The 11779-nt window shown below is 36.2% G+C and overlaps 1 protein-coding gene across 1 annotated transcript; it reads right to left on the bottom strand.

Annotated features, from left to right (window-relative positions):
* Nucleotides 1-299: 299 nt before the first annotated feature.
* On the bottom strand, nt 300-11573 carry RERGL (RERG like). Its single transcript, XM_010595211.3, has 5 exons — nt 11267-11573; nt 10232-10288; nt 4679-4752; nt 3582-3730; nt 300-705 (listed from the first exon to the last, which is right to left on the bottom strand). The coding sequence occupies exons 1-5, from the start codon at nt 11316-11318 to the stop codon at nt 423-425; spliced, it is 615 nt and encodes a 204-aa protein (XP_010593513.2). The 5' UTR covers nt 11319-11573; the 3' UTR covers nt 300-422.
* Nucleotides 11574-11779: the final 206 nt, after the last annotated feature.

Here is an 11779-nt window from a genome sequence, read left to right as displayed (position 1 = left end):
AATCGATGTTCTATTAAACAGATCAAGAACTTTTCAAAAATTGATAAGTGAAGTCATCTAACATATTAACTATGAATATGTTTCATTCAAAAGAAATAAAGGTAAACTGTAGCCTAGCAAAGGTAAAATTACATACGCATAATTTATTTGTCAAGGCAAACTGGATAAAAATCCAATGATATACTGAGTGCAATAAATGAAAGGCTAAATGTCAAGCTGAGTGACAGGACACAAACAAACAAAATATTTTAAAACACAGTTGTGGTTCATGTTCAATTATTTTATGTCTCCAAGGGAGTTCTTTTTAAAATATATATGTGTATATATATATATATATATATATTATACAATGAGTAAATTTAATTATCGTGTGAATATTTAAAACTCTCTGACATAATAAATCCCCTAGGATCACATGTCTACTACACAGATTTTCTTCTCTTTCCAAATACATTATTGATTAATTTGGCCATTGATTTAGATCCACTGGGTCTTCTCTTTTCTTTGAGTTTGAAGTTTGTCAGGACGTCCTTGATAATTCTGATAAACATCATTTCTACCTCCAGAGACTGCTCTGCGGCAGACAGCTCACAGAATTGGCATCGGTTATCCAGTGCCAGCTTTTGCCCTTCTTCCCAGCCAACCGCTCGCACATGGCAGAGATCTTGCTTGTTGCCAACCAAAAGCACAGCTGATTCCACAGCTCTGAAATATAGATTCCATGGCAAGATTATCATCAATTATTATCAAGATTATTATCAATTATTATCCCATGGTTTCTTGATAGTGGGCATTTTAAATAGATATAAAAAGCACATATATCAATTTTTTTAAATAAATAGTATGTTAAAATGACTATAGATCAAAAAAGAAAATCGCATGCATATATAGTTTGAGAGTATTATTTATGATCGTGCGTGTGTGAGTGGTGTGTGCATAATGACATACAATCCCATTTACTTATAAATGGGAATCTAGTAAACGACATTTTAGGTAGAATCTACTATATGACAAAGAAGCAACAGGCCTTTATAGCAAGAATTTGAAGTGATACAAATGTATTCCTGAATTCTGGCTCCATTTACTAACAAGGCATTATTATCTTTCTCACTTTCAGTTTCCTTATGTATAAAAAAATGATAAAACAATTGTCATCACACAGACTTCTCATGCAGTTCGATATATAAAAAAATATCGAACATGCTGCCAAAGATATTTATTTTCATTTTCCTTATCAATTGAGAGAGACTAATTAACGTCTTTATGTGTATACAGTTATAACTGATCAGTCAATATAGATCTAATTTTCCTAAGAAAAAATATTGTTCAATATTCATTGCTATTTTTCTTTGTTAATACCATCCTCTAAAGAAAAGTTTACAATCTCATGACCTTGTACAATTTTTCTATTTAGGAAAATAATTTCTCTGTTTAGATAATATCTTCAGCAAATATTAATATATTCTCCTTGGCTACAGAAAACCACTACTAAAACAGAGTTCTATTTGGAGACTACAGTAGGACCACCAGTCCTTGTATGACATGGAACTCTGTTAAGCTATTTACTATCGAGAACAAAAAAGGCTTCAAATCGGCTCTTCTCCGTTCTGTCACAGCTGAGTAAGCAAAACTGGAACAGACCCTAATTTTAAAAATTTTGGTAAACTGGGATTATAACTGGAAGAAGAAAAATTAGGGGCCAAAGCTCAGTTAGAGACCTATTCTCCCTCTTAGCAAACAAAGGCAGAGTACACATTGCGTAGTAACCAAATCTCTTGGCCGTGGGATTGTGCCAGAGTGGGAAAGTGCGGTGCCTGGCTCAAAGATGGCGGCTGGCCGCGCTGCTTTGAGTGTGTGTCGCTCCCCGCAGCCCTGCCAATAATCCAGTCTCACACATCATGCTCCTGAAAGGGCTCACTATGCCTCTTTCTAGTTTCCCATTCCAGTGCTTTGACCCATCATTTTTCCTGTTCCAGTTATTGTGTCGGATCTCCCAAATTGTAAAAATTCGGGTCTGTTTCAGTTTCGCTTCTTCCGCCATTACTGAACCTGTTCAAACCAGTTTGAAGCCTTGAGAAGAAATGGATAAATGCAGCCTTCAGCTCTTTCTGATATTCCAGATTTAACTAAAAGATGGTTTCCTTCACGTGACAATGTGAGTGGTAAATTATGTGATGAATTATTTTGTGTGTTAATATCTTTTTCTGTTAATGCACAAAATTATTGTAAAGGATAATTGGGGAAGGGTAAATGAAAATGTTTTGAAGGGTGAGTTACAAATATTAGATATTTTTACAAAACAATTACGTGTTTTGGTCTCCTAGACTATCTACAGATTGATAAAGGGAATAATCTAGAAATTAATCAATAAATTAAGAAGATTGCCTGAAAATTTTAAAATGTAGGTTTTATAGTCTCAATGTGTTTCTAAGTGTTATTGAGAGATTCTTCTGATTTGGAGGAATTTCAAGGAAATTTTATTCCTTTTTCTTGTCTAGCTCATTGTGCTTAAACATAAGACATTTAATGTTTGGAACAGTGGAGTTCTAAAGCATCAGTAATATTATAGGAAATTAGAGCTATAAGGGACCTTAGAAAAATCACATCCTTTCCTCCTTCTCTACTACCATCAGTTTTATAATTGGGTAAAAAAGGGGTCTAGAGCATAAAGTGATTTCCTTAAGATCAGTCAGCTAGGAAGCAACTAAAATGACATTGACTCAAGGAAAATATCCTATATCAATTATTATCCCATGGTTTCTTGGTAGTGGACATTTTAAATAGATATAAAAAGCACATATACCAATTTTCAGTAATATTATTTTTTCCTACTTCCCAGAGTAGAGTGGTTAAGACAAACACAAAAGACTAGCTTATATCAGCATGTTGAACAAAAATAAATGCTTTCAAAGAGAATGGGTAAAACAATAAAAAAGATAAGGAAAACTAAAATGGGAAACCTTAGATACTTAAATTTATTTCTAGTAATGCAACAGTGGTTTAAGGCACAGTTTTTCATTCTTTAATAGTTACTTGTGCCAAGCCAATTAACAGTGTGGAATTGTTTATAATTTCTTTATTTTGAGAGGTAAAATAGAGAAAAGCATGCATCCTTATACGTGGATTTTGTAAATGTTTTGATTATTTAGTCTGTTTGGCGTCGATAGATTGAACAACTCAGTGACTAGGAATTGGCTTTCACAGGATTTCAAATGTAATAAATCCAGATTTATTTAGTATCCTTAACATTTCTATGGGTATAAAAAGGAAAGATTGAAAATGAACTATCTTGTGTACAGAGGGCCATTATTTTGCAAGTGAGTGTCATGTTAACAATAGGAGCTGTCTTGTAAAAATAGCCATTTACCTAGAGCAAGTAACTGTTTATGTTAGCTAGAAAATAAAGTATTCTCATCTTATTCCTTTTACTACACGTGTAACTCCTGTGGAATGGGAAGGTGAATTGTTCAGGGCTGTTAAATTTCGTAATTGAAAGACTATATTAAACTCTTCCTAATGATGCTTACAGCTATATGATGATTTACTGAAAGAAAAGGAGAGAGGAATGAAAAATACCGTACCTTTTACAATGACTAGTTTGTGGCTCCCGAATTCTGTAGATCAGTGCTTTTGCAAAAGCAAAAGAAGATCTGTTACTGATGTCATACACAATGACAAACCCGTCTGCCCAATGAAGTTTACTTGTGAGGGAGAATTTTGCTTTCTGGGGCTGAAAATAAACCAAGCACATGGCAAATGGTGGGATCTGACACACCTGTATTTTACACTTTAAATTGTTAATTAATAGAAACCCATTTTACTTGGAAGAGACTTCAATAAACAAAATACGGCCACAGAAAATAGTACAACAGTGATGTTTTCTAAAATGTAATTTTCTTTGTTTTCCTTTCTTCTTTAATTAAAAGTGATTAAATTTTAAAGTACTAAGATAAACTATAACACAGTATCTAACTCATTTTATTATTTTGCTTTAAGAAAATACATCTCTATTTTTTCTGAGAATATGATAAGCTATAATAATTGCTTTCTAATTAACCTCCACATACTTGTTTTCCAAAGAAATCATATTTTGTACCTATGTTAATAAATGAGATATTTGTTGATGTATGGTACTAGATTTAAATCAGCAACAAAACCATTTACAAGGTTTAGCTGAAAAGATTTAAGGGGTATTTTACTTAATCTGATAATGATCTGGCCATGGAGTTGTTCTGAATTCTATTTGTATAATCTTATTTCAACTTTTTATATGTTAGTGAGTAAAGAGGTTTGCATTCAAAATCTGTTTTAGCTATGCTGTACAAAAAAACTGCCTGGTTACAAACACAACTTTTTAACAATATAAACTGAACTGACAAGCCATTAAGCTATTAACTTCTGATAGCTGCACTGTGGCCTGATAGAATATATTATTAATTCAGCCTAATATTATTTTTTAGCTGTATTTTTAATGTGGTAATTTTTGACATAATTTTACAGAGAAGCCAGATAATGGAAGCTATAACACTGAAGTAATTTCTCAAAATTTCAATAATTTAAGACTGACAACTTTTCACTTACTCTCATCCAATCTTCGAATCATCCTTAAAAAAAAAAAAATACAAAAAAAGTGTTTTTTTTTTTATAACTTGAGTTTTTTTTTTTTTTTTTAACTTACTTGAGAGCAAGGGTCGTATATTTCCAGATTCAGTTGCTTCCCTTCCAAACACAAATATTTATTGTAGGTAGATTCTGCAAACAATATGCATATTAATTGTCAATACAGAAATGCTCCAGAAGAAAAAATGCTTTCATATGTGGATCACAGTCTGGCAAATTCAGCCACTCATATCTTAGCGCAGTAGTGCAGTGACTTTTCTTCATTGCTAGTGACCAAAATCCTGTATTTGTTGTATTTCCTCATATATGCTGTTTTACAAATGATCTCCAGCATCATATCTAGCCACCTGCATGCTTTTGTGTTGTGAAGATATACTCACCTTCCATCCTTACTATAGTTGAATTACTTGTGTTCCTATGTAAGCCCAATCTATTCAGTCTCAACTAGTTACCATTTCCTCAGACCTCCTGGAAAATATGGCTTCAAGCAATTCTTCCTCTCTCTTCTGCATCGTAAAAATTTTCTTTTATCATTCCCAACATTATACAACCATGCTGAATTTCTCCTAATTTAAAAATCCTCATATCCAACAATTCTTTCAAATTATTGCTCTATTTCTCTGCTGGTCTTTACAGTAAAATATCTGCATACCTTATGTCCAGTTTCTCTCCTCCCATGCTCTTCAAGCATTCCAATCAGGCTTTCGCCCTAATTACTCTTGACTAAAGCAGTTTTTACCACTACCGTATTGCTAGACTCGATGGTCAGTTCTGTGTGGAATCTTAGTTGCCCTGTTAGCAGCATTAATGTGGTTGGTCACTCCTGCTTTTTAAAACACTTCCCTCATGGCCTTCAAACAATATATTCTACTGGTTTTTTCTTTATTCACTCTTGCTCCATCTTAATCTTTTTTTGTTTGTCCCACCATATCTTCCCACATCCAAACATGGATGCAGTTCTTGCAGCTCTTCTCTATCCACATTCACCCCCGTTGCTGATCATGTCCAGTCGCAAGACTTTACATACCATTTATTGCTGATAAACTCCAGTTTATAATCCAGACTTCTTCCTGGAACTCCAGGCTCAAAGGAAAATTGGCTATTGGACATCTCCATTTACATATCTGATAGACATCTCAATTTTAACACATCTCAAATTGAACCCCTGTTCTCCCTGCATTAATTATATCTTCTATAATGTTCCTGTCATTAAATGGCATCTCCATTGCTTAAGTTTGCCAAGTCAAAAAGCCCAAGGTCATTCATGGTTCTTTCTTTTACACCTCATATTTATTTTATCAAAATTTCAAAATATATTTAGAGCCCGACTGTATCTCCACCTCATTGCTACCACTCTAGCCCAAGCCATCGTTATTTCTTGCATAGATTATTACAGACCTTTCCAATTTATCTCTCTTCTTTCATCATTGCCCCTGACTTCTCTAACTTGTCTATTCTTGAAACAGGAACTAAAGTAAACCTTGTAGCCAGATGATGCCACTTCTCTGATCAGATCTCTCTGATGGCTCTCCATTAATCTCATTTGGATTAAAGCAAAGCCTTGAAAATGCCAGATGATGTACCTCATTATCTGGTTCTCTGTTACTTCCCTGACCTCAGTAGGCCCCACTGCCTATTCTGTCCTGCATTTTCTCCACTTCAGCCATACTGGCATCCATAGCATTCTTCAAATTTTTTGGAAAGTTTCTACCTCAAAGCTTTCATAGTTGATGTCCCCTCTGCCTCCAGTGTAATCCCCCAGATATCCTCCTGGCTCGATCCTCACTGCCTTCAGGTCTCTGTTCAAACATCACCTTCTCAGTGAGTTCTGCCCTGATCATCCTATTTTAAAGTGCCACACACCACATTAGTGCCACCTCCCTGTCTTGCTTTATTTCCTTCCTAACATTTACCATCAAATGACATAATTTTTCTTCCCTCTGAAATGTAAACCCCACAAGGGCTTGCATATTTGTCTAATTCTGTATTCTCTCCACCTAAAAGAGTATCTGGCACAGAGTGGCTCCTCAGTAAATATTTGTTGAATGAATGAATAAGCGAATGAATGAATGAATTTCTGTAACTGTTCCTTCCACATTTTGAATAAAAGACCTGCTTCTACACAAAATGGCATACTCGCACAAAATCATGACTCATCCTGGAAATAATACTCTGTAACTCATACTAGGACAGTGTAGTAGACATTTGAGGAGTCAGCATTAAAGGGTTGAGAATGAATTTTAAGATACTTCCGGGCTGTTGTTGTTGTTGTTGTTAGATGCTGTCGAGTCAGTTCCGACTCATAGCGACCCTAGGCACAACAGATCGAAACACTGCCCAGTCCTGCGCCATCCTTACAATCATTGTTATGCTTGAACTCATTCTTGCAGCCACCGTGTCAGTCTACCTCGTTGAGGGTCTTCCTCTTTTCTGCTGACCCTGTACTCTGTCAAGCATGATGTCCTTCTCCAGGGACTGATCCCTCCTGACGACATGTCCAAAGTATATAAGACGCAGTCTTTCCATCCTTGCCTCTAAGGAGCATGCTGGCCGCACCTCTTCCAAGAGAGATTTGTTCGTTCTTTTGGGAGTCTGGGGTATATTCAATATTCTTCGCCAACTCCACAATTCAAAGGCGTCAACTCTTCTTCGGTCTTCCTTATTCATTGTCCAGCTTTCACATGCATATGATGTGATTGAAAATACCATGACTTGGGTCAGGTGCACCTTGGTCTTCACGGTGACATCTTTGCTCTTCAACACTTTGAAGAGGTCCTTTGCAGCAGATTTGCCCAATGCAGCGTGTCTTTTGATTTCTTGACTGCTGCTTCCATGGCTGTTGATTGTGGATCCAAGTAAAATGAAATCCTTGACAACTTCAGTCTTTTCTCCGTTTATCACGATGTTGCTCATTGGTCCAGTTGTGAGGATTTTTGTTTTCCTTATGTTGAGGTGTTATCCATACTGAAGGCTGTGGCCTTTGATCTTCATTAGTAAGTGCTTCAAGTTCTCTTCACTTTCAGCAAGCAAAGTTGTGTCATCTGGATAACGCAGGTTGTTAATGAGTCTTCCTCCAATCCTGATGCCCCGTTCTTCTTGATATAGTCCAGCTTCTCGTATTATTTGTTCAGCATACAGATTAAATAGGTATGGTGAAAGAATACAACCCTGACACACAACTTTCCTGACTTTAAACCAGCCAGTATCCCCTTGTTCTGTCCGAACAACTGCCTCTTGATCTAGGTAATGGTTCCTCATGAGCACTATTACGTGTTCTGGAATTCCCATTCTTCGCAGTGTTATCCATAGATTGTTATGATCTACACAGTCGAATGCCTTTGCACAGTCCATAAGACACAGGTATACATCCTTCTGGTATTCTCTGCTTTCAGCCAGGATCCATCTAGCAAGGATATCCCTGGTTCCATGTCTTCTTCTGAAACCGGCCTGAATTTCTGGCAGTTCCCTGTCGATATACTGCTGTAGCCATTTTTGAATGATCTACAGCAAAATTATCTTGCATGTGATATTAATGATATTGTCCTATAATTTCCACATTCGGTTGGATCACCTTTCTTGGGAATAGGCATAAATACGGATATCTTCCAGTCAGTTGGCCAGGAAGCTGTCTTCCATATTTCTTGGCATAGATGAATGAGCACCTCCAGTGCTGCATCTGTTTGTTGAAACATCTCAATTGATATTCCATCAATTCCTAGAGCCTTGTTTTTCACCAATGCCTTCAGAACAGCTTGGACTTCTTCCTTCAGTACCATCGGTTCCTGATCATATGCCACCTCTTGAAATGGTTGGATATCGACTAATTCTTTTTGGTATAATGACTCTGTGTATTCCTTCCATCTTCTTTTGATGTGTCCTGCATCGTTTAATATTTTTCCCATGGAATCCTTCACTATTGCAACTCGAGGCTTGAATTTTTCCTTCAGTTCTTTCAGCTTGAGAAACGCCGAGCATGTCCTTCCCATTTGGTTTTCCATCTCCAGCTCTTTGCACATGTCTGTCAGTTTGCCATACTGTGGGGGCTTATGTGTTGCTGTGATGCTGGAAGCTATGCCACCGATATTCAGAAACCAGCAGGGTCACCCATGGAGGACAGGTTTCAGCCGAGCTTCCAGACTAAGATTAGGAAGAAGGACCCGGCAGTCTACTTCTGAAAAGAATTAACCAGTGAAAACCTTATCAATAGCAGCAGAACATTGTCTGATACAGTGCTGGAAGATGAGCCCCCCAAGCTGGAAGGCACTCAAAAGATGACTGGGGAAAAGCTGCCTCAAAGTAAAATCGACCTTAATGACGTGTTTTCAAAATGTTTCTAAGTCTTATATTTTTAATTGAGATGTAATAGAAGTGTGTAAATATTTTGTTTTTTAACTATGTCTTATAAACGATTAAGGTGAGGGTTTTGTTTTGTTTGGGTTTTCCTTTTGTTTTTAGTTCTGGAACATTTTCTCGTGCCTGACTCCTAGCTTGTGTGCAATGTTGACCTTTTTTAACTGAGGCTGTTGCCCTCAGGAATTAATTGGAGTTTCTCTTTTATGTATTTCTTCTTCTTTGAACATTTTCAAGCACTTGCCCTAAAATGTCCACAGTGTCATATGGGCTGAAGTACTATGTTGAATGTGTGTAGGAAACAACACAATGTAATACTTTAAAGTTATTTTCTAAAATACTCTAATAACCGTACCTTGTGAGGGGATGCTAAGGATTTTTTGTTTGTTTCTCATAGACAGACACACAATCATAAACTCCCTCACTCTAAGTATTATTGAACAATAAATCATTCTTTTTTTCCCCAATTCTCGTATTTCCTATGTCACTCCTGTAAACAAACAAACAAACAAAAAAACTCTTGAATTTATCTGGTTTTCCCCCATGCCTTCAATCCGGTAAGATATTAGTACCCTCATATTGGCTATTACTGAGCCAAAAAATATGCTCAAAACTGTGCCAAAATTTCCTAATTTTATTCTGTGGTTGTTTCCATATGGCATGCTAATTCTGATCAAAATATCAGAAATCCGTAGTAGTTAGTGAAGCAGTCCTAGAAAGATTATATCAAGGTGCGCTGGCATCTGTTTTAGAGCTTATCTGAAATTTGTATCAAAAACCTAGACGCTTAGAATGTGGTATTTAACCAAGCATAATTCTTCTGTTATATTTGTATAGCTTTTCAATAAAAATAATCTTTCCTTTGTAGTTTCTTATGCTATTAGCATTAATTTGTCATCTTTCAACAAATGTTCATTTAATTTCAAAATTGTTTTATAGCTTACAAGAAATATCCGTATTTACATATTCTCCAGTAGTTTTTTGGGGGAGGATCTCAATTTTAATGCTTTTGTGGTCCTGGACTTTGAAATCATGTAACTTTCTAATCCATCTAACTTAACATCAAATTGGGTGAATTTTATCATAAAACAGCATTCATCTGAAGTACCTATTTTGTCATCTATAACCAGAATCTGTAAATAAATAAGAGGCATAAGAATGTAGAAACTGCAGATTCTATCAAAACACTTCTCTGTGCTTAATTGTGGTTTAATTACGATGCTGATATTTTAAGGTCAAAAAGCCCAGAGTAGTGACTTACCAAAATTAGATGCGTATTCCCCAATGAACCGCTTGGTAAGAAACCTTACTGTAAGGGCTGCAAAATAAACAAGCTGGATTAAGGGTCTTTTCTATTTTAGAATATAGATAACATAGTTATGTACAATGAGGTTTTTATCTTTCAGATCAGAAATCACCAAGCATTAGTGAAGACCTTAAAGACTTGACTAAATTCCAGTCTAAATAATAGACATCAAGATTTCCATTTTACAACCATAATGATGAGAAAGCTAGAAACAAAGAGATCTTACAATGCAGCACATTCAAATTACTATGCAATTAATTCACAAATGCAAATAGATAAGGCAACTTACCTTTTATAACAGACACAGATTTCTCATTAAACTTAAAATGCAAGAACTGTGTTATCACTTTATTTTCTTTATCAGATTAAATCCGGCCCCAAGGACTCGCATGACTAGAGTGACAAGGAGACTATCAAGCACTTGCAGTAGTTTAAGGGAATGTTGTTGTTGCTGGAGACCTGGGGGTGTAGTGGTTAGGAGCTTGGCTGTTAACCAAAAGATGGACAGTTCGAATCCACCAGCCACTCCTTGGAAACCCTTTGGGACAGTTCTAGTCTGACCTATAGGGTCGCTATGAGTTGGAATATCTTGACAGCAACGGGTTTGGTTTGTTGTTGTTAGTTGCCAGGTTTAAAAATCCGAGAAATAGGGAAAGGACCTCTGTTGTGGTTTTATTTTATTGCAGCTTCTGGGTCTAACCAGTTAAGGTTCATTTGGCTCAGGTGGCTCTAGTGGTGGCATCTTCACTGCCATCAGAACGCGACAAAATCAACAACAAAAAAGCCTTCTAAAGTTAGTGCACCTTTTGCTCAGTTCCAAGGTTCATAATGCCACGCCACTTCAAAGTTCTTTCATCTCAGGAATGCTTCACATTTTTCAGTGAGAGTGTGTGAAAATTTTATATATATGTATGTGTGTGTATATATATATTTATATAAAATCACTCTTTTTGTATTCTACACTATACCATAGAAAACATCACCACTCACCAGATTTGCCTGTTCCTTCACCACCCAAAACAGCAAGCTTCACATCATTCATCTTGCTTTTCTGCTCCTTCTTGGTCAGTCCTGCCTTCTGGAACTATGCTGACTGCAGTGTTTGCCGATTTCCTTTTTATTGCTGGTCTCTTTTCTCTAAGGTCAGCTCCACCCCATACTGTAGTCATCCAATAATAACTTTAAAAATGTTTCCCTAGAATAGTTTGCAACATACTTTATTTTTTGTTATAAACATTAGGATTACTATTTAGCCACTAGAGCTTTTAAGCCAATAATTATATACTCCTTATGGAGGCTCTGCTACCAGTTCTTTATTTCTGTATACATGGTATCTGCCTTCTCCAAGGGCCTGGAAAAATGATCTCTTTCACTAAAAAAGTTTTTAGGGAATGAGTAAACAACCCTGTAAATTTTGTTGGATCAGTTTTGCTTTTTCTATTAATACCCGAGTCTATACCTTCCAGGGTTTCTAATGTGAAAGGCAAGGGGGGATAAATTAAC

Source organism: Loxodonta africana, chromosome 4, assembly GCF_030014295.1.
Source record: "Loxodonta africana isolate mLoxAfr1 chromosome 4, mLoxAfr1.hap2, whole genome shotgun sequence".
NCBI classification, from domain to species: Eukaryota; Metazoa; Chordata; class Mammalia; order Proboscidea; family Elephantidae; genus Loxodonta; species Loxodonta africana.
Note: the sequence above shows the minus strand (reverse complement) of the source record. Positions and strands in the feature narration are given on the sequence as shown.